Genomic DNA, 20,636 nt, shown 5'->3' on the forward strand with positions numbered 1-20,636 from the left:
GAAATGGGAAAGAAGGAAACCGGAGAAGAGAATAGAAAAAAAGAAATCAATAAAGTTAGTATTAGATTCTAACCTTTTTTTCTTAATTGGAAACCAACATTACAATTGAACCTCAAGTGAATTCTGTGCACATGATAATTAGGATGTTTTTTAAGAAATAAAAAGTTGATTAAGTTAAAGTACTAATTAAACCGAAAATTGAAGAATTTATTCAAATTTGAACTTAAAATGTATAGCCTTGATTGACATACAAAAAGTAAAATTGTTATTTATCCAACGTATATCAAGTAGTCTATCTACTATTTACCATATGACTCAAAAAAGCCTGTTGGTGGTGTAGTAGCATCGTTCTTCATAAATTTTTACTTTAGAAAAAAATATAGAATAAAGATTTTACGTCCCTGTCGAATCTGCTGACTTTATTTATTTTTTTTTAATAAAAAAGATAGAAATCACAATCACATCCACCATATGGAAATCAGTTGACTTTGAAGTAAAATTGGTTGATTTGTGTTCAATGTTTCCTTTGTCTCATATAAGTTACAGATAATTTATTTTGAAGCAGTTTCCTCCTCCACAATAACAGAAATCTAAGTGTATCAGCAAACACTCAGGTGAGATTCTATTTACTCCAAAGTTTTTGGAATCAGTATTGCCTTTTGTTCTTGCTTCTTGGGTTTTCACTTTGCTGGAGTTTGATTTCTAGTTTTGAATGTTTAAGACGATTGGAAGTCATTTGGCTCTCCAATTGGTTGGATCACTTTTGAACACTCCCCGGGTTTCTTCCTCTGTTTGTGACCCATAGCTTTGAAATGGTTTAGATCTTTTTAATAGACTGTATCTCTTCTTCACCTTTTTCTAATTGTTGGAATATCTTGAATGTCTTGAATCGCTGATGGGTTGAATTCGTATTTGGTATATTTATATTGTTTACGTTTTTCAGAGCACTATATAAACTCTCTACCGCTAAAGATGTCTCTGCTTTGTAATATGAACTATTTTCTCTATGCCTGTAAACTAGCTAGCACATTGTTTAGGAACCACATAAATCTCTACATTGATTCTTTACTCTTTATGTTTTTCTATTTGACTTTATTTGTCGATTTCACAACAGTTATATTGTTCTTAAGTTGTTGAAATCCAGTGGCCATTGTCAGGTAACTTCAGATTTCATAGGTCTCAGACTCTAAGGTTTTACTACTATTTGGATTATCGTTGAACTGACTGATTAATATCACTCTCTTTCTGCAGGATCTTTGGTATTTCTTCATTGTTTGATCATAGAGCCAGAGTGGAGTTATAATTTGTAAGTTAAAGCATGTATTTAGTGGAGACTAAAGAAGGGGCTATAGCATGTATGATATTGTCCCTCATATTTTTGGGAACTTACCCTGTTCTTTTGAGTCTTCCCGAACGGCGGGGGCGTCTTCCTCAGCATATCTTTCTTGATTACTCCATCGCAAATTATTTAGCTGCTGTAATATTTGCTCTGACACTTGGTCAGTTGGGAAAGAGCTCACCAGATAGACCAAATTTTATCCAACAGCTTTCTCAGGTTGCTTTCATATATTTACTCTTGAAAACTTCATTTGCATCATATTTTTTGTTCCATTACTACAAAACCTGGCAAATCATTGTAATTCTTGTAGCTTAATTGGATCATTTGTTAAAAATAATGTCCGAGTCTTAACTTTGTTTATAGTTCGTTCGTTTGAAAAGAATGGGTTGAATTCATCTCCTCGTTTTTCAATCTCACGACCTTTTCTCGTAACATATGGTCTGTTTTCATTCATATGGTTCCACTTGAGTTGAATCATGAAGTGATTTCTTAGAGATTAGTCTTTAAACATCACTTCGTTCATTGTCTTCTATATTTTGTTGCCTACATTTTAGAAAGTGTTTTTAAAATCAAAATCACAATTACTAGTTTTTGTGTCTGCAAATTGATCAAGTATTCACATTCTTACATAGGAAACATGAAAACTATTGGTAAGAAGCATAATTTTTAGAAACCAAATAGTTATCTAACAGAGTTTTAGCTTTTCTTAGTTTTGTTTTTTTCGATCTATGTAGGTAAACTTGGAAGGAATCGACGACCAAGAAGAAATTTCTATTCAATCTTTTCTAATCTTCTGCTATTCTTGATTCATCTACATTTGTAAATCATGCTGCAATGGTGTATAATCTTCTAAAATATTGTTTGCAGGACAATTGGCCTTCTGTTATATTTGCCATGGCTGGTGGTTTAGCGCTGAGTATTGGGAATCTTTCAGCTCAATATGCTTTGGCGTTTGTTGGTTTATCAGTAACAGAAGTGCTCACTTGTAGCATAATAGTAGTTTTAGGTCTCTATACTTGTTCCATTCTCTTTTACTCTTTTTATGTTTGTTTGTCTTTTCGGTGGCAGAAATTGATCTATCAGTTGTTATTATTAAGTTACGTGAATACATGTATTATGTCTGATGGGATTCTCTACTTTGGTTTTCTTCTTTTTCTTTTAAAGGCTCAACCATGAACTATTTTCTCGATGGCAAAATTAATCGAGCAGAGATTCTTTTCCCCGGTGTTGCTTGCTTTTTGCTTGCAGTTTGTCTTGGCTCTGCTGTTCACTCGTCCAACACGGCTGATATCAAAATGAAGTTGGAAAGCTTGTCCGAGGATTCCAATAATGAGTCAAAGTATGTTTTTTACATTGACTTGTAAATTTATCAACTGTTTCTTTGTTCGTTGTTTAGTTGATGTTATGATCATTCATAGTCGCATAACTTTCCTGGTTGTGGAGCCTTGTGAATGATATGCTGGTTGTTTTTTGTTTTGTGTTCTTGAGTTATAAGGAATGTTGAATATATTTTACTTCAAAATCCATCTTTGCAGGCCAATTGATGTTTCTTCAATTTCAGGTCATGATAAAATCTTCAAGATCTATGTCCTATTACTTTCTTTTTATCAGTTATTTCCAAGTCAAATACAATCTAACTTTTTGGTTTTAAATTTTGACATGGATAGTTGAATCAGCGGAGAATGCCAATTGTTCCTTGCGAAATGCAGAAGCTGGAACTGCAGACTTTATTGTTCAAGTTGAAAACAGAAGATCCATCAAGGTTTATAATAATACCACTACATTAATGACTACATTCCTTCAAGAAAGAAACTTCTTTTCTTTATATGACACAAAGCATCCAAGATGGATCAATAGTATTTAAGGCCACTGATTCAGTTTCTGTTTATATATTCTTATAGGTGGCTGGTAAGAGCACACTAGTTGGATTGTGCATAATTTTCTTTGCTGGTGTTTCCCTTTCATTCTTCTCACCTGCATTCAATTTGGCTACAAATGATCAATGGCACACTCTGAAGGAAGGCATCCCACATTTGTCTGTCTATACCGCATTTTTCTACTTCTCGACATCATTTTTCATCTTGGCAGTCGTTCTTAACCTCATCTTGCTTTACTGTCCTGTACTAAACTTACCCAAAACATCATTCAAGGGATATCTGACTGATTGGGATGGTAGAGGATTGGCCTTGTTGGCTGGTCTTTTCTGTGGATTTGGCAATGGTTTGGAGTTCATGGGTGGTCAAGCTGCTGGCTATGCAGCAGCAGATTCTGTTCAGGTCAGTGCCTTCATCCTACATACTATTATGGCAACTTGATACTGACGACTAAAACTAGTCTTTAACTTCTTGATAAGATCAATTAAAATCAAACTGAATATTATCAACAATATAATGAGTTTAGTATTCTGATATCTCAATCGTTTTTGGTTGGTTGTGTGTTGAATCTTAAATGATTGTTCAGGCATTTCCACTTGTGAGCACGTTTTGGGGGGTAGTTTTGTTCGGAGAATACCGAAGATCATCGAGAAAAACATACATTTTGCTAGCGGGCATGTTGTTTATGTTCACAGTGGCTGTTGTGGTTCTAATGGCTTCATCAGGACATAGACATGAGATAGGTGTTGGAAAACCATTAAGAAAATCTTGTAAAAGCTCATATGTTTGTACAAGTTAGATCCGTTGCAGCATAGTTCAACTGACGTAAAACTTGTACTATTATTTTCGAGGTTAAAGTTTTTGCTTCCCTCACTCTACTTATTGTCAAAAAAAGAAAAGAATTGTGAATTACAACTACCAAAGTTAGTTTCTTCCATGATATGAGATTATATTTAAATGACTTCGGTTTTCTTAAGAGTTCTATTTAGCAATCTGCACATCTTTAAACTAAATTATTCTCCAATGTGAATATTGGCCAATAATAATGAATATGTATTGCTCTCTCGTTCATTTAAATCCTCCTATTCTCAAAGCTCACACAAATGTCATAATTTTTCTTTTTCAAAGAAATTGAACTAAATAATTGAGTTATATATATATATCACATCACAGAAAGAGGAATTTTCAAAAATAGCAAATTCTATAACTAATGATCATTGATATGCTGTAGCTTGTAAATATTTTAATTTATTTTGCTATTTTTAGAAGTATGTTGGAAAAATGTATGAATTCAAGTTTTCTTTATAACAAAAAGTGAATATCATGTAAACAAACCTCCAATAAACAAAAACTATAAATGAACTAGATCGTAGTTTTTAGAATTTTGTTTTGGTTTGAGAATGTAAGTGTTTTTTTTTTTAATAAATGTGAAAATATTAATTAAAAATCTAAAGAGAAATATACAAATTTTGAAGAACTAAAAAGAGATGTTTTGATATTGAGTTTATATTTCATTTTAAGGAAATTATTAAAAATGGTAAGGGAAAATATTTATAAAAATTGAGATTCATTTTGATTTGGAAATATATTTTAATTCTTTTGTGTACATTTGAAAATGTTGATTAAGAAATTGAATTAGATGGATTGGTGTTGTTGCCATGGGCGGCCGAAAGAAGAAACAGTAATTGGTAATTCAGAATACCAAGAAACAGTAATTAGGAATCAACCATCAATGTTCGTTGTCATCTGAATCTCCAAGATGGGTCTCAACAAATTATGGAATTTACCACCTTTGAGAAGAGAAGTTACCTTCTCAAGCATGTTCCACTCAACCATCAACACAAAATGACGCAATTGGAAATAAAAAGTTCAATTTGATGGGAAAAGGGTAAGGAATCTTTGACTTAAGTGAGCAGATTACGAAGTTTGATTGGGTGGGGGTTCCATATTCTACGGAGTCATCCTTTGAGATTCCGTTTTCTATTTATTTTCCCCAAATTTTTGAAATGTTCCAGTGGTTTTAATTTGTGTTCTGGTTTGATTCGTTTTGTGATTCTCAAACCCATTGCGATTTTTTGAGTATTTTATTGGCTTTGGAGGTTGTTCCATGCCTTTTTGTTCTTTTCTTTTCTCCGATTGATTGGCTGTTCGTTACTCATTTCTGGGTATAGGATTGGAATTTCTCTGTTTGTGAGATGTGACATTAAACTTGTAATTCGTTTGATGGTGTTGTTTAGTTTTCTTGCTTTCGTCTTTAAGATCGTATAAGAGTCTAGATTCTGCTTTCAAATCCATGCAATATCAGTTTTTTTCTTAATTAATGTTGACTTCCACTTGTTGAATATTCTCACACACGGGAGAGGCGAGTGTTCGAGTATTGATATAATCGAGTTATGATTTCACCTGTAACTTGGTTTTCGAAGGGGGCTTCAGATTGTTGAAATCTTTGGGTTTTGTGAGTCTTTTGGGTTTCCTTCCGTTTGGATAGTTCTTGTTGCTACCATTGTTTTGGTGATCTAGGTACTTGATCTTACATGTTTTCTCATTGGCGGGAAATAACGAGACTAATTCTGTGATTCATATCACCATTCTCTGCAGGATTTCTTTGCCGTTTCACAAGTTATTGACTATATAGTTAGAGTGGATTAATATTCTTGGAGGCTTTGAAACATGTATGTGTTGGAGAGCAAAGGTGGGGCTATAGCATGTATGCTGTTAGCGCTTTTCTTTTTGGGAACATGGCCTGCACTCTTGACTCTCCTAGAACGGCGGGGCCGTCTTCCTCAGCATACTTACCTCGATTACTCCATAACAAATTTTTTGGCTGCTGTAATTATTGCTTTAACGCTTGGTGAGATTGGAAAGAGCTCAGATGATAGTCCGAATTTTATTCAACAACTTTATCAGGTTGCTTTTGTTTATGTACTTGTGCGATTTCATTCTTCTTCATTTTCTCAGTTCCATAACTAAGATCTTTGGCAAATAACCAGCCATATCATTAGGCATCTTTTGGCACTAATTTGATCATCTGTTAGTAATTAAGAACTGCTCTATTGGTCATCAACTGCACAAGTTTGATACGACTTTTAGAGTGGTGAAAGTACTGTTCTAAAACTAGTTTAGAAAGATGTACTTAACTAGTGTTTCTTTCAAAAGTGTTTATAAAGGATGTTTTGAGCTTATTTTTATTTGAATTGACTTTCTAAGCGTTTAAAAACATTTTTTTTTGCAGTTAGAAATACTTTTGAAGCACTTAAAAATCAATCCAAATTCCAAACAAATCCTTCATTTATGAAAAAAAGTGTTTCACTTTAAAAAACACTTTTGCAAAAGGCACTAGTAATACGTTATTGGTTATTTAGTGCTTTAGTTACATGGATAAATCATGTACCGTAATAGTGTGTATGTACTAAAATGTTGTATGCAGGATAACTGGTCTTCTGCCATGTTTGCAATGGGGGGTGGTATAGTTCTGAGTCTAGGAAATCTCTCTACTCAGTATGCTTTTGCTTTAGTTGGTTTATCGGTTACAGAAGTGATCACTGCAAGTATAACAGTTGTTATAGGTCAGTATCTTTACTCCATTCTATTTCCTACTCAATTTGTCTTTGCATTTTTTTTTTCAGGTGAAGAGAATCTCTTAAATATAATGTCTGAAATTTGATGGGATGCTCCCTCTGGGGCGTTGCTTGAATTTTTTTTTATATATAAAAGGTACAACCGTGAACTACTTTCTTGACAACAAAATTAATAAAGCCGAGATACTTTTCCCTGGTGTTGCTTGCTTTTTGATTGCGGTATGTCTCGGTTCTGCTGTTCATTCATCCAACACAGCTGATAACAAAGCAAAACTGGATACATTGTCCACCGATACAGAAAAAGGGTTAAAGTATGTTTTCTTTGCTTACTGTGCCAATGTTTATAAACTCTGAACGTATTTCGTTGTCTTGTTGGTCTTATGATCTTATTCATATTTCATATAATTTGAATGTGTTTCAGCATTTTGACTGTGATCTATTTGCAGTGTGATTGTTTCCAAAGTTCTTTTATTTTGGATTCTATTGGAGTTTTGTTCTATATATGAAAAGACCGATCGACTTTCATACATATTTGGTGTGATAATGTATCCTTTCTTATTCAATTTTTGGCAGCACAACTAACGCAGCTTCATTTTCAAACAAAGGTGAATCTTCTGTAGCTATGATCTACACTACTATTTTTTTGTTGGCAGTTTGTATTCAAAATAGCAGTTTGGCTTGTTTGCTTTGGATTTTGACCGGTATAGTTGAATCAACAGACTTGGCAAGGGCCGATTATTTTTCACTGAAGGCAAAAGCTGGGACTGCGGACTTTCTTGTTGAACTTGAGAATAGAAGATCCATTAAGGTGTGTAATGCCGCTATAAGTAATATAAGCCTTATCAAGCCATTGATTCTCTTCCTCTTCTATTCTACATTTATTCAGTGGCTAGGATATCGTTTTTGCAGGTGTTTGGTAAGAGCGCATTCGTTGGACTGTTCTTAACTTTCTTTGCTGGTGTTTGCTTTTCTCTCTTCTCTCCAGCATTCAACTTGGCGACAAATGATCAATGGCACACTCTAAAGGAAGGTGTCCCGCACTTGAATGTTTATACCGCGTTTTTCTACTTCTCGGTCTCTTGTTTTTTCTTAGGCGTCATTCTTAACATTGCCTTCCTCTACCGCCCTATACTTAACTTGCCCAAAACAACATTCAAGGCTTATGTAAATGACTGGAATGGTAGAGGATGGGCCTTGTTGGCTGGATTCTTGTGTGGATTTGGCAATGGCCTTCAGTTCATGGGTGGTCAAGCTGCTGGCTATGCAGCTGCAGATGCTGTACAGGTCAATTTCCCCTCTTTGTTATTGCAGTATCTTGATACCTCAAGTCCCATTTTGTTTTTTAAAAGTTGAGCCTATTATCTTTTAAGTTATGATAATAGTTTGATTCTCTCCCAAAGTAAAAGGGTTCAATTCTTTGCGAAATTCCAATAACGCAAAACTAAATGATTACCAAACGGGGCTTTCAACAATTCCATATAACTATTTCTATGAATATTGTTGATGAGCTTTAATGATCATTTACCTTATTGTTTCAATCTGGAATGGGATGTTTCAGGCACTTCCACTGGTGAGCACATTTTGGGGAATTCTTCTATTTGGAGAATACCGTAAATCGTCCAAGAAAACTTATGTTTTGCTCATCAGCATGTTGTTTATGTTTATAGTGGCTGTTGGTGTTCTAATGGCGTCATCAGGACATCGAAAGCAATAATTGCTGCAAAATCTCTAAAAAAAAACACACATTTTCAGCTACTTAGAAGGAAATGGCAGCTGCTGGAAGTTCTTAACCGTCGTGGAGGGAAAAGTGAAAAAACAATTATTGCTTTCGATGGTTTCGTAAACCGAAATGAAGGAATGCAAGAATAGAACGACCTCATTGAATAATTTTTTTAGTCCCATGATAGCGATGGAGTAGTAGTTTAGTTTGAATTAGTTAAATAAAGGTAACACAGTTTGAAAGGTTGATAGTTTGTTATTTGTACCACCATGTTGTAATAAAGTTATGGAACCTTAACCTTATGAACATTGTACATACTTCACCCAACGAACGATTTGTAGAAAATTTGATATTTATGTTACTGTGAAATTTATATCTTTTATACCTTATTTTTCACTTCTAAATTTTACTCATTTATCAATACCGATTTTCATTAGTCCGAAAAGCACTACGAAGCAAAATTTTAGAATTTCATGTTTATTATTTGCAAAATAGATTTGGGTGAATTTGAAGATAATCTCATAAAAAAAATTACAAAAAAAAAGGATAAAATTAGTAAATAAATATTCTACGTTAAACAAAAAAAGTCATTAAAAGAACAACCCGAACAACTGCACGCCGACGACCACCGGGCACGGCCACTGTAAGTAAGTCGCTCGCCATCTCTCTTACTCTCCTTAATAGGTTGACGCGGCTCGTAACAACCAAACCGCGCGGGCTCGCTGCCTTTCATCAACAAAAGGTTCACATCGTTGCCAGCCGCAGTTCATACTCCAGAGTGGATTCAGATTTTGCGTAAACGATGAGAAAAATCCCAACTGCTAAGCTCGTAAGCGAAAAACCCTAAGCATTTTAGTTACATTTTGCAAACATAATTTCATTTGGTTTAGCAAGATTAGAGCAACGATTGATTGGGGAAAAGGGTTAGGACTTCGATTGAAGAATGTGGAAGAGAGTTCTATGTTTAATTCCTCACAGGTCGTTTTCCTCTGTACCAGAAAACCCCCCATCTCTCTACTCCTTCCTCCAACCCTCCCTTTTTGCCCGAAAGAGAACTCCATTTTCTCCTTCTCAAGACTCCACCGACCTCCGTCAGGATCCAACTCCTCAAAATTTAACTCCAGACGGTGTTGCCGTTGTAGAAACTGCCCTCCACAAGTCCCTCCTCACTAGCGACACTGATGAGGCATGGAAATCCTTCAAATTGCTCACGAGAAGCTCTGCTTTCCCATCTAAGTCTCTTACCAATTCACTTATTGCTCACTTGTCCTCAATTGGGGACGTTCATAATCTGAAAAGGGCCTTTGCTTCTGTGGTGTTTGTTATTGAGAAGAAACCTGAACTGTTGGATTTTGGGTCTGTTAAAGCTTTACTGGCTTCTATGAAATGTGCCAACACTGCTGCCCCTGCTCTTTCTTTGATTAAATGCATGTTTAAGAATCGATGCTTCGTACCTTTTAGTGTCTGGGGCAAAGAACTTGTTGATATTTGCAGACAGAGTGGGAGTTTGATTCCATTTTTAAGAGTTTTTGAAGAGAACTGTAGGATTGCTTTAGATGAGAGGTTGGATTTTTTGAAACCAGACCTTATTGCTTGTAATGCAGCACTTGAGGGGTGTTGCCATGAGCTTGAATCTGTGACAGATGCCGAGAAAGTTATTGAAACAATGTCACTTTTGTATCTTCGGCCTGATGAGGTAAGTTTTGGTGCTCTTGCTTATTTGTATGCACTGAAGGGTCTTGACCAGAAAATAATCGAGTTAGAGGTCTTGATGGGAAGTTTCGGTTTTACTTGTAAAGATCTCTTTTTTAGTAATTTGGTCAGTGGATACGTTAATGCGAGCAACTTTGCTGCTGTTTCGAAGACTATGCTGCGTAGTTTAAAGGATGAATGTGGTTCACATGTGCATTTTGGTGAGAAAACATATTTGGAAATGGTCAAGGGCTTTATTCAAAGTGGAAATCTGAAGGAATTATCTGCATTAATTATTGACGCTCAGAATTTAGAGTCTTCATCAGCTGTTGATGGATCTATTGGATTCGGTATCATTAATGCATGTGTTAATATTGGATGGTTAGATAAGGCACAATACATTCTGGACGAAATGAATTCCCAGGGAGTTTCTCTGGGCCTTGGAGTCTATTTGCCAATCTTGAAAGCTTACCGGAAGGAGCATCGAACAGCTGCAGCCACCCAATTAATTATGGATATTAGCAGTTCTGGGATTCAGTTGGATGCAGAGAATTACGATGCTCTAATAGAGGCATCAATGTCGAACCAAGATTTTCAGTCAGCTTTTACTTTGTTCAGGAGCATGAGAGAAACAAGAAAATCTGACACGAAAGCTAGTTATCTAACTATTATGACTGGCTTAATGGAGAACCATAGGCCTGAGTTGATGGCTGCCTTTTTAGATGAAATTGTCGAAGATCCTCTTGTTGAAGTTGGAACTCATGATTGGAACTCTATTATACATGCCTTTTGCAAAGCTGGAAGACTCGAGGATGCGAGGAGAACATACCGAAGAATGAAATTTCTGCAGTTTGAACCAAACGAGCAGACCTTCTTGTCCCTAATTAATGGCTATGTGTCTGCAGAGAGATATTTCTGTGTTCTAATGCTGTGGAACGAACTTAAGTGGAAGGTTACACCAAACGGGGAGAGCGGAATTAAACTTGACAACAACTTGGTTGATGCGTTTCTGTATGCTTTGGTCAAGGGAGGTTTCTTTGACGCCGTGATGCAAGTTGTTGAAAAAACTAAGGATACGAAGATCTTCATTGATAAGTGGAAATACAAGCAAGCATTCATGGAGACTCATAAGAAACTCAAAGTGGCAAAGTTGAGGAGGAGGAACTACAAGAAAATGGAATCGCTAATTGCTTTCAAGAACTGGGCTGGTCTGAATGCTTGAGATTTGAAACTTCTTTGATATGAAAGTTTACCATTTCTAACATGTGGCATGTTGTAGATGCATGAATTGGCAACTGGGTCGCTTCTCTTATTCTGAAATTTTCAGCCACAAACAACGGTTTCCACTGAAACTCAATGAACTGAAGGTTCGATGAATGCCCCATTAGTTCATTGCTGGCTGTTTTGCTTGAGGAAGGTCTGCGCCAAAACTTGCAGCTTCTGGAAGTTGGAAGCCTCGACTTTGTCAGAGGATGATCTGTTGAATGTAGCGAATTGTTCAAAGTTATCAACAGCAACTTGGCAATACAATTTTGAATTCAGTTTAGAATCCGTTAATCTAAACACACGCTTAGATTGACTTTTCAAATGCTTAAAACACAGACATTAGAGACATGGCATCATGAGTTAAAACTCTGCACTACTTGAAATCCATTCTCTATGCTATTTGTAACTTTTGTTCGGTACAGGTAGAGTTTGCTGAATGTATTATCATTGGTGTATTAGATGCTCGGATGTATGTGATAGAGGCTCAAATTACGACCATACCTTAATAAGATTTGTTCTATAACTTATACAACTATCAACTATGTCTTTCAAGTGATACACTCTTGAGTTCTGAGAGTCATGGATCATAACTGGCTTTAGTAATAATCCATCACTCTATTTAGTTATAACTCTCCTTCATCCTCTTGCATCCATTCCCAGGATGAAACATTTCGTCATTTTAAATTGAAATTTGCTGTAATTTTATTAGAGTTACTCCAACTATAGTTGAGTTCCTTAGTAGCCTTAGTTGCCTTGTATCAGTGGCTATATATATGACATCTATAAATCATGATAAATTAATGCATGCAAGATTAATTTTTATTACCTTGTGTATGAGTTTTTATGTTAATCGTTTCACTTTTTTTTTTCCCAAATAAATGTCGCTTAATTTATTAAAGAAACAACCTTGTTCACAATAATATATACTTAATAATATATTAATAAATTATAAAATATATTGATATTCATCTTATAAATTATGAAAAGTCTAGTTTTATAAAAATATGTATATTAGGACTCTAAGTTTTCCAAATCTATTATTTTACTTCTCTAGTCTATTTTTAAAATAAGTTAAAACCCTACAAATAAGATATTATTTTTTTAAAGAATTCAACTATATTTTATATTAGATTGTTTTAAAAAAAAATCTCGTTCCCTCTAAAATTACTTTTTAAAATGAAAAATACTTCGAAAACCTTTTAAAGTCATTCTAAAATTGCATTTAAAAAAATATACAATTTTTAAACTCATACACCAAACAAACATATTCTTTAAACTTTAAAATCATTTTTCTCGTATCGAGTTATCGATAATACTATATATATAAATAAATAAAATGAAATAGTTTATATATAGTAGTATTTAGATAAACACTATTGGTGACCAATTTAGAGTTTAGATAAGCTATTTAAGAATTGATATTAAAATAGAAGAGTTTGAACATAAAGAGATTAATTACAATTCATACCTACGAAGTTTGAACTAAAAAAGAAAATAATAAATAATAAATAAAAGTAGACTCCGTCTTTGTAATATATAATGACGTGGCATTCCAGCTAGAGTGGGAAAAAGAGGCCGTCCCGTAAAGCTGGTACACCTCAGCACTAGTGGGGCCTCTACCAACCTAAGGAAACAGTTAGTTAAGGTTGGCGCGAAAAGCAGCTATGGTTCGTTACTAATGGAAACTGAAAGCCGCGAGACTCTCGCACCGCCTTCCATCTTCTCATTCTCCATTCTTCCTCCCCTTTGCCAAACCCTAATTTCTACTTTCGCCTTGTTTCTTTTTCTCTTTTTTCTTCTTCTTCTTCTAATGAGAAACAACACATCTTCCGAATCGGTTCCTGCATTTCTGTGCTTCTCGGGATTTTATTTTCAGGTATTTATGGATATAATCTTCTCTATCTCTGTACTTTACTTTTCTCTTGAGATTTTGTTTTTTATTTTTTAATTGATTACAGGCTAGGTTTCTGTGGGTTTCGAGGATTTTTCCTTGTGTTAGAGATAGAGTACTGGAGCTGCATATCGCCGGTGTCGGTCCCGGCGAGGTTTAGTGGTGGTAGTGGTTGTGTTTTTGGAGTTAATTGGAGTTAATTGGAGAGGATCGGAAGGGGTTGTTTCATGCGTTTTCTGATTCAAGTGAGCTTCTTATTAACTTCGTTTTTGTTTTAGCTTTTAGGATGTATGTTCATTTTAAACATTATTACTATATTGCTGAAAAAGAGGTTTTTGATTGATGGATTGATTTTCTGGGGTGTTTTCTTGCTCAAAGTGGAAGAACTTTCTATTTACTTAGTTATTTTTTTTTTTAGAAATTATTGTGCCGAGCAGCGCATTGACTCTAATTATATAGCAATTGAATTGTTTAAAGGGATAAAATTAGCTGCGTGCATGGTCTTGGAAAAAGATCTGCTGCTTCTGATAGAAGCCAAAGCAACTCATTTTTAGAAACGGATTCAGGTTCTGTTGGTGGAAGTGAAAGGAAAGCTAGAAACTATTGAAAACGGCGAGAAAAGTAGAACATATGGCAGCGAGGGGTAGTCGGGAAAGAACTTCACAAACGACAGGACAACTGGGATTTGGGTCTGCATCGTCCATAGATTTTTTGGAAATATCAGATCTCGCTCAAGTTGGAGCAAATGTTAACCGACCGGAAGCAGACACGATTTGTTTGGCAAATCCTGGGCGTGGGATTTACCAGCTTCAGTTTAAAGATGATAATAGCGATGTTTCCAGCGTCTGTTCTTCCAAATCAGAGAAGAGTTGCGGTTCTCAAGGTCCCACATCTGTATCCCAAGTGTCAGGTTTTACACATGAGTCTGGTGGAAATGTTTTGTCCCCAACTCAATCCCCTTCTCTCCAAACAATGGATCGTGCGGGAGGATATGGTGAATCATATGATCCGTTTAGAATCCCATCTGCAGTTTTCCAAAGAAGTAGTTCTGTTACTCCACTGGAATGGAGTATTGCTTCAAATGAGTCATTGTTTAGCATTCAGGTTGGAAACAATAGCTTCTCCAGAGATCAAGTGTTGATGTTGAATGAGTTAGGTAAGTCGGGTGAGTTAACGAAATCTGGCAAGTTGAAAAAAGCAGAAGATTCGTTTGTGTTTAGCTCACCACCTGCAGTTATCATGTCAAGAGAAGCTGAAATGAAGAGTGCTGAATATGAAGCGGATCCTAAAATGGCAGATACCATAGAATATAACATAAAGGATAAAAGTGGATCGATTACAGACGATGATCTTAGTGACAGAAACCTACCACCTCCTGCAGTATCATGGAATTCCTCTACCAAATCTCGGCACTCTGATAGAAGTCTAAGGAGCTCAGATTCATTCGCTTTCCCCATGTAAGTCTTTGCTCATTAGTTATTATCTATCTGTCAAAACATCATTCTTGGAATTTATGCTTTCCAACTCCATGCTTACCATCACTTGAATGTAGCAATTGTTTAATGTGTGATATTTTCGACCAAAAGGTAAACCTTTGCGTGCTGTTGAACTGAAGGTTTAAAAATAAGAAAACAAATATCGTGCTTGCTTTAGATTATTCTACTATGGAATTGGCCTGCCACGTAAATACCAGATCATAAAACCTTCTTAAGCCTCTGCCTGATTAATAAGTCATCTTATGGTCTCCCCTTAGGTTACTCTCATTTTCGTTCTTCTTTTCATATCTAATAAGCATGAAGATAGCTCCCCCTCTCCCACTTTTGGCCAATGGTAATAAGAGTATAAGGAACTATGCTCTTTATGTGCTGCAGAGAGAAGAAGTGCTCATGCTCATCGTGTTACCGTTCTAACTGTAGTCAGGCGTTCTGCTACTGTTTGTGGCCACGTTGCTACCCTACATGGTCAAACTGTTGTTGCTGGAACTGTAGCAGGACGTTCAGCTATTGTTGGAACTATAGCCGAAGAGGTGGTCACATTCAGACCTCTAACATGTATGCTCCGTACTCTTCAACATTATTAACAATGTTACAAGTGCGTCCAAGAAGTACCTTTTCTTTCAACCTCGTCTTTTTCTTGATGAATTTTTTATAGAGCATTTAGCTTACCGATTCTATGAGGTCGCATATCTCTCTTGATTGTATCATTATCATCTGGCAACTTCATTAATGTTGTCAAAAGAAAGTATAAACGTCAAACTAACATGTACACAATTTTTGCAGTTTGGCCGATGAAGAGGCGCAGGCTGGATCCATGCCTAATGATGCTAAATTTCAAGGCACTCCAGTCTCTTCAAAATCAAAACCGAAGTGTTGGTTCTCCTGCTGTTCATGTAGTTGTTCATTTTCTTCTTGTTTCAAATGGATTTTTTGTTGGTGTTTTTATTGTCCCAAATGGAGGTGTTCGTATTCTTCTTGTTATAAGCGGAGTTGTTGTTCGTGTTCTTCTTGTTGCAAATGGAGATGTTCATGTTCTTCTTGTTTCAAGTGGAACTGCAGTTCGTGTTCTTGTCCCAAATGGAGTTGCAGTTCATGTTGTTCTTGTCCCAAATGGAGTTGCAGTTCATGTTGTTCTTGTCCAAAATGGAGTTGCAGTTCATGTTGTTCTTGTCCAAAATGGAGTTGCAGTTCATGTTGTTCTTGTCCCAAATGGAGTTGCAGTTCATGTTCTTGTTCCAAATGGAGTTGCAGTTCATGTTTTTCTTGTTCTTCTTGTTCCAAAAGGAGTTGCAGTTCATGTTTTTCTTGTTCCAAGTGGAGTTGTGGTTCGTGTTCTTCTTGTTGCAAATGGGATTCATGCACATGTTCATCTTGTTGGACATGCAGCTGCTGTAGTAATTGTCATTTTTGCGATTGTTGCCATTTTCGTCCTCGCTGTTGCTTTCGACCTCGCTGTCATATTTACCCTTCTTGTCATTTTTGCAGTTGTTAAATGGACGTCGTCCCAGAAAGGACATCGTCACCTGATTTTTTATACTAATCCTTTAGGTGTTTAGAATCATTAAATGTAACATACCGAGTTCGAACAAACCCTCTTTGCAGTTTCGGGGGTTTTGGTTGTTTTACCGGATAAATCATTAAATGTAACATACCGAGGTTCAAACAAACCCTCCTTGCAGTGTCGAGGGTTTCGTTTATTTTACCGGAACATATTTGAATTCACAGACAATTTTACTTTAGATATGTTCTCTTACTCTTAAGAACATTGATTGTCAATATATTTGGTTGATACATTTGATTAATTTGGCATCACAGTGAGCAAGCTTCTTAATGTTTAGTATGATCTACGAAATGGTTTGAGAATGATTTATATTCGAGAGAACATTGGTTGAATTAGCAATGTCAAACGAGCAGCTTTTATTGGAAAAAAGCATCATACAATATTCAATATGGGAAAAGACGATGCTCTCTTGCAAATGAACTATGAAAAAACCATATGATTTTAAGTAGAAAAAAGGATCAACGATTATGTTACAAGAAATTGACTCGTAGTAGCAGGAAGAATATCAATGTGCATCAAAAGTTGCTGCTTTTCTTTTTACCCAACTTGAGGTTAAAATGAGGAAGAAATATGAATACCTTGATCCATAAAATCTCCAACTGAGAGCCATTCAAAAATTCTCTTTCAAGACATGATTCACTCTACAAGGTAAGAAAAATAATCAAGTATAATAACAAAGGATCTCTTTACTTTAAAACACTAAGTTCTCTATGTTTCCTATTTTGAAGGCTCCCCAAATGTTTGATGGGGTTTGTGACAAGGGATTGTAACCACACAACATCACAAAAAAGGACCAGAATTGGGATTGACAACTATATGTCTTAAGGGATGAGCCACATTTTTTCCACCAGCATGCTTCACAAACTCAGCTGGTGACAGAAATTTCCCATGGCAAACACACATTATCCTCACTTCCTCCCCTTTTCCATACTTGTAAAGAATTCCTTCCACTCTTCTCCCATCTGGCCCATCCCCTATCGTGAACACACAAGGCATGTCTTCCATTGACATCGTTCCCGCTTCCCTTCCCTTGTTCTCGCCTGAATCAGGTTTCTTGGATTGATTTTTCGTCTCTGTTTTGTAACTGGCAGATGGGTTCTCACACATCTTTGATCCTGAAGAACCTGCAGCCTCTAGGTTGCCTCGCTCTTGTGAGGAGCTCCTCGCTTCACCGTAACTGCTAGATCCTGCAAGATGGAAAACACCATTTTACAAATAATGCAAATAGTTCAGTGATGGGACTTCTAATCCCTTCGGAATGGATTCACTGTGTTTAGCATAGAAGACTTTACTATCCTCGAGAATCATTCTTCATTGTTCCTAAAGAACTTAATCAACATAAAACACAAGTGAAGAAAATCTGAAAATCAGCTGGACCAATTAAATACTGCGGGGGAAATGCCTTGACCAAAATTATGTTCATAAAAGGAAGATAATGGCTAACTTTATCGTCATATTCTGAATAAATCCAGCTTGATTCACCAGTTTTAAGTTTTCAACAACCCTACCTATAACCTAGTTTTCAAATTTTTTAAACTAATCGACTCTAAGATACTAAGTAAAAGATGCATGCTCTAGGTATGATTTGTCATATATAACTCAAGCAGTGCTACAATTCTATCGTATTGGAACAAACTTGTAAGCATTACCTTTGGTGAGCCCCTAAAGAAGCATACAACTTCTTTCAAGTCCATTTGTCTTAGGAACCAGAATTAAACAGAATTGATGGGAGAGAGTTTATTTGTTCAAGAATACAGTACTTGTGACAATGATCTCCTAATGCAAACTAGGCTAATATTGCTGTAACGTTTAATGTAGCACGTTTAATCTTATTCAACTTGTCATGTGTCAATATTCACTATAAAACATCTTTCTTCACTCATATTTTTGTTTAAAACAACATGAACGATTCAAATTCTGCACCAATCGTTCCATTGAGCAATCACTGGAAATTTTCCAGTCACCTAGTAGGTACAACCTATTCAATCTCAAAGTCCCAACCAAAATCCTTTTGATCCAAAATTCAGTCAAACCTGACTCCTGAGTAACAGAACCGAACTGGAAGCTCTAGCTAAAGGTATGAACTAAATTATTTGTGCAAGTTACATATCTTACGTAAGGCTAGCAGCAAACTGATGCCATTGGCCATTAAGCCTTCAAATTAAGACCACGAGCATGAGACACGACATGAAACCAATTTTTAAAGACGTACATGGACACATTGGAAGCCTCTAACTGTAAGAAGCAATTGCCAGACAGCTCCAATAAGCCATAATGAGCTTGGGTTCACAACCATTCAGATTATAGGTAATGCTGATACAAATCACAGATGCAGCAGATGTTGCACAGCTTAAACAAACCGACAGAATGAAAGGCGAAAAGGAATCTATGATTTAGTAAAAATTAAGAGCTTAAAATGCTCTTTAAAGAATCAGTTCGAATGGCGAAGCAAGGCACTTCCATTCGGATGATCACAGACCGTGCAATCCAAGAAGAAAAAATGGCTCCAACCAGCCATCTGTACTCACTTACTATATCTCATAATGTGCTTTGATTTTCCTATGCCTATGGATTAGAAGTACATTTCAGATTATGAACTGCAAGCTAAGAAATAGTACTATCAGGAACTATGCCCTTATTTTCTAATATCAAACAAATAGTTCCATGAAGAATAACCTACCAGTAACAACCAACAACTACTAGAGCCAAAAAGAGACATAACATTGGAAGGTGAAAAATGAGCTACCTTGGATCTGTTTGCTATCTAGTTCCGACATCCCCGATGAGCTTCCGCCCTGTGATTCGGCAGAGCACTGAGAGGCGGGCTGCCCGACACCCTGAAAACCTCCGCCGTTAGTGCCGCCGCCGCCACCGGATGTACAGCCACCTTTGCCTTTGCCAATCTCATCCACAATTCCGCCAGTAAGAGCCTGTCGAGCAGCAGCAGCCCACGTCGGTAACCCAAATGGCGGTGCCACAGTCGTCGAAATACAGGAACCATGCCTTTTCTCTCTCAAATTCAATCCTGTAAGACCTTCAATTTCACGCCTCTCTTCTTCAAAACACCCACTAGTCCCCATCCCCATCCCAATCCCATCCTTATTCCTCTGCTTCTCAAACCGCCTCCTTTTGGCCTCCATTCGCCTCAACGTCTGCAACTCTTTCCTCTTCCTCCACTCCTCCTCTGTCTCCGGCGGAAGAGACGAGGTCCGAATAATCGCCGCCGGGTACGACACAGCAGCAGGAGTAGAAGCATCATCGTCCCTCAAAAGCATGGTACCAGCTATGGAAGATGACCGAATAAGCTTCTTGGAATTTTTGTCAACCCCAAAACGACCCCCAAGTGAAAGCCCAAGATTAAGCTCAATCTCCTCTGTATCTTCTTCTTCTTCTTCATTAAAGGCTCTCCCAATTTGGGTCTGATGTGAATTACTACATAAGAATCTCTGCAACAGATCTGTTGGGTACTTTTCAGTTTGTAGAGAAACTTTCTCCATTCCTCTACTTCCTCCTTGGTTTGCTTCCCCCATCCTTCAATTCAAAACAGAGAACCACCCCAAAATGCTTATACACCATCACGATCTCGTTTAACAAAACCCATAAAGCAGAACAAAAAAAACAGAATGAATGATGAATCAAAAAAAGAAAAACAAAAGAAAAAAAACAAATGAGTTGTCAATAACAATACTCAAAGTAGCAGATAACACCCATCAAAATATAATCTCAGATCACATTCCCTTACAAAAAATAAGGGAAATAACAAAACTCTTTCCATTATTCCAACACTTATTCCTCCTTTAAAAAAAATCGAAATCGAAATGAACAGTCCTGTAAAAAAAAAAAAAAAATCTCCAAGAAAGTGGAAAACAAGAGAGGAGGGAAATTAAAAAAGAAAATAGAACACACACACAAAAAAAAAATATAATAATTGACGAGTGAAAGAGAAATCAAAGGAAACAGAGAAGCGGAGAGAGGAAAAAGGAGGAGCTTTTTCTCTCATCCCCCCATGAAAAAAGAAAAAAAAAGAAAGAAGAAATTAATATTTTTTTCCAAAAAAAAAAGGTAAAATGACCGAAAATACCCTTTAGGGAAAATATGCGTGCAGGAGACAAGTGGCATCCTAAGTCGTAAAATAAGGACACGTGGTCCGTCCTGAGAGAAAAGAAAGAAAAAAAAACAGGGGTTTTGTCCTTTAGGCGTGGTGCCTATCAACAAAATA

General features: G+C 36.4%; 5 protein-coding genes and 1 long non-coding RNA gene across 15 annotated transcripts; 5 read left to right on the plus strand and 1 right to left on the minus strand.

The window, feature by feature from the left end:
- The first annotated feature begins 466 nt into the window (after nucleotides 1–466).
- On the plus strand, nucleotides 467–4,189 carry LOC101220570 (ureide permease 1). 2 transcript variants are annotated; one of them, XM_011657405.2, is made up of 9 exons: nucleotides 472–614; nucleotides 1,115–1,157; nucleotides 1,252–1,555; nucleotides 2,207–2,345; nucleotides 2,504–2,678; nucleotides 2,875–2,900; nucleotides 3,007–3,101; nucleotides 3,241–3,615; nucleotides 3,800–4,189. In XM_011657405.2, exons 3-9 carry the CDS (start codon nucleotides 1,319–1,321, stop codon nucleotides 4,010–4,012), a joined length of 1,260 nt encoding a protein of 419 aa, XP_011655707.1. In that variant the 5' UTR covers nucleotides 472–614; nucleotides 1,115–1,157; nucleotides 1,252–1,318; the 3' UTR covers nucleotides 4,013–4,189. The 2 variants fall into 2 exon arrangements, with proteins under 2 accessions (XP_011655708.1, XP_011655707.1); XM_011657406.2 differs by lacking the exon at nucleotides 1,115–1,157 and having other exon boundaries at nucleotides 467–614.
- Nucleotides 4,190–4,873: 684 nt separating this feature from the next.
- Nucleotides 4,874–8,900, plus strand: LOC101212287 (ureide permease 1). Of its 8 annotated transcripts, none has more exons than XM_011657409.2 (8): nucleotides 4,874–5,101; nucleotides 5,812–6,120; nucleotides 6,641–6,779; nucleotides 6,928–7,102; nucleotides 7,365–7,396; nucleotides 7,511–7,599; nucleotides 7,701–8,075; nucleotides 8,350–8,900. In XM_011657409.2, exons 2-8 carry the CDS (start codon nucleotides 5,884–5,886, stop codon nucleotides 8,503–8,505), a joined length of 1,203 nt encoding a protein of 400 aa, XP_011655711.1. In that variant the 5' UTR covers nucleotides 4,874–5,101; nucleotides 5,812–5,883; the 3' UTR covers nucleotides 8,506–8,900. The 8 variants fall into 8 exon arrangements, with proteins under 8 accessions (XP_011655711.1, XP_011655710.1, XP_031741464.1 ...); XM_011657408.2 differs by having other exon boundaries at nucleotides 5,088–5,147; XM_031885604.1 differs by lacking the exon at nucleotides 4,874–5,101 and having other exon boundaries at nucleotides 5,154–6,120; nucleotides 8,350–8,361; nucleotides 8,459–8,900.
- Nucleotides 8,901–9,024: 124 nt separating this feature from the next.
- LOC101212045 (pentatricopeptide repeat-containing protein At1g69290) lies at nucleotides 9,025–12,021 on the plus strand. Its single transcript, XM_004135098.3, has one exon. The coding sequence runs from the start codon at nucleotides 9,455–9,457 to the stop codon at nucleotides 11,423–11,425; it is 1,971 nt and encodes a 656-aa protein (XP_004135146.1). The 5' UTR covers nucleotides 9,025–9,454; the 3' UTR covers nucleotides 11,426–12,021.
- A 1,174-nt stretch (nucleotides 12,022–13,195) lies between these two features.
- Nucleotides 13,196–14,251, plus strand: LOC116404062. The gene is made up of 3 exons (XR_004216990.1): nucleotides 13,196–13,345; nucleotides 13,428–13,605; nucleotides 13,838–14,251. It is a non-coding gene; the product is annotated as an uncharacterized LOC116404062 (long non-coding RNA).
- A 15-nt stretch (nucleotides 14,252–14,266) lies between these two features.
- On the plus strand, nucleotides 14,267–17,210 carry LOC105435703 (balbiani ring protein 3). 2 transcript variants are annotated; one of them, XM_031886243.1, is made up of 2 exons: nucleotides 14,267–14,817; nucleotides 15,640–17,210. In XM_031886243.1, the coding sequence occupies exons 1-2, from the start codon at nucleotides 14,333–14,335 to the stop codon at nucleotides 16,346–16,348; spliced, it is 1,194 nt and encodes a 397-aa protein (XP_031742103.1). In that variant the 5' UTR covers nucleotides 14,267–14,332; the 3' UTR covers nucleotides 16,349–17,210. The 2 variants fall into 2 exon arrangements, with proteins under 2 accessions (XP_031742103.1, XP_031742104.1); XM_031886244.1 differs by lacking the exon at nucleotides 15,640–17,210 and adding an exon at nucleotides 15,232–15,630.
- LOC101220339 (ninja-family protein AFP3) lies at nucleotides 16,976–20,438 on the minus strand. Its single transcript, XM_004135386.3, has 2 exons — nucleotides 19,164–20,438; nucleotides 16,976–17,604 (listed from the first exon to the last, which is right to left on the minus strand). The coding sequence occupies exons 1-2, from the start codon at nucleotides 19,945–19,947 to the stop codon at nucleotides 17,198–17,200; spliced, it is 1,191 nt and encodes a 396-aa protein (XP_004135434.1). The 5' UTR covers nucleotides 19,948–20,438; the 3' UTR covers nucleotides 16,976–17,197.
- Between the last annotated feature and the right edge of the window lie 198 nt (nucleotides 20,439–20,636).

This window comes from Cucumis sativus, chromosome 5 (assembly GCF_000004075.3).
Source record: "Cucumis sativus cultivar 9930 chromosome 5, Cucumber_9930_V3, whole genome shotgun sequence".
Classification (NCBI taxonomy): domain Eukaryota; kingdom Viridiplantae; phylum Streptophyta; class Magnoliopsida; order Cucurbitales; family Cucurbitaceae; genus Cucumis; species Cucumis sativus.

What these genes read in the sequence shown, in the direction of transcription:
- LOC101220570 (XM_011657406.2), top strand. Translation starts at nt 1,319, where the DNA reads ATGTATTTAGTGGAGACTAAAGAAGGGGCTATAGCATGTATGATATTG. An exon ending in TTATCCAACAGCTTTCTCAG is followed by an intron (nt 1,556 to 2,206) that starts GTTGCTTTCATA and finishes TATTGTTTGCAG; the next exon opens with GACAATTGGCCTTCTGTTAT. An exon ending in GATTCCAATAATGAGTCAAA is followed by an intron (nt 2,679 to 2,874) that starts GTATGTTTTTTA and finishes CCATCTTTGCAG; the next exon opens with GCCAATTGATGTTTCTTCAA.
- LOC101212287 (XM_011657409.2), top strand. Translation starts at nt 5,884, where the DNA reads ATGTATGTGTTGGAGAGCAAAGGTGGGGCTATAGCATGTATGCTGTTA. An exon ending in TTATTCAACAACTTTATCAG is followed by an intron (nt 6,121 to 6,640) that starts GTTGCTTTTGTT and finishes TGTTGTATGCAG; the next exon opens with GATAACTGGTCTTCTGCCAT. An exon ending in CAGCTGCAGATGCTGTACAG is followed by an intron (nt 8,076 to 8,349) that starts GTCAATTTCCCC and finishes GGGATGTTTCAG; the next exon opens with GCACTTCCACTGGTGAGCAC.
- LOC101212045 (XM_004135098.3), top strand. Translation starts at nt 9,455, where the DNA reads ATGTGGAAGAGAGTTCTATGTTTAATTCCTCACAGGTCGTTTTCCTCT.
- LOC105435703 (XM_031886243.1), top strand. Translation starts at nt 14,333, where the DNA reads ATGGATCGTGCGGGAGGATATGGTGAATCATATGATCCGTTTAGAATC. An exon ending in GATTCATTCGCTTTCCCCAT is followed by an intron (nt 14,818 to 15,639) that starts GTAAGTCTTTGC and finishes CAATTTTTGCAG; the next exon opens with TTTGGCCGATGAAGAGGCGC.
- LOC101220339 (XM_004135386.3), bottom strand. Translation starts at nt 19,947, where the DNA reads ATGGGGGAAGCAAACCAAGGAGGAAGTAGAGGAATGGAGAAAGTTTCT. An exon ending in AGATAGCAAACAGATCCAAG is followed by an intron (nt 17,605 to 19,163) that starts GTAGCTCATTTT and finishes TCCATCTTGCAG; the next exon opens with GATCTAGCAGTTACGGTGAA.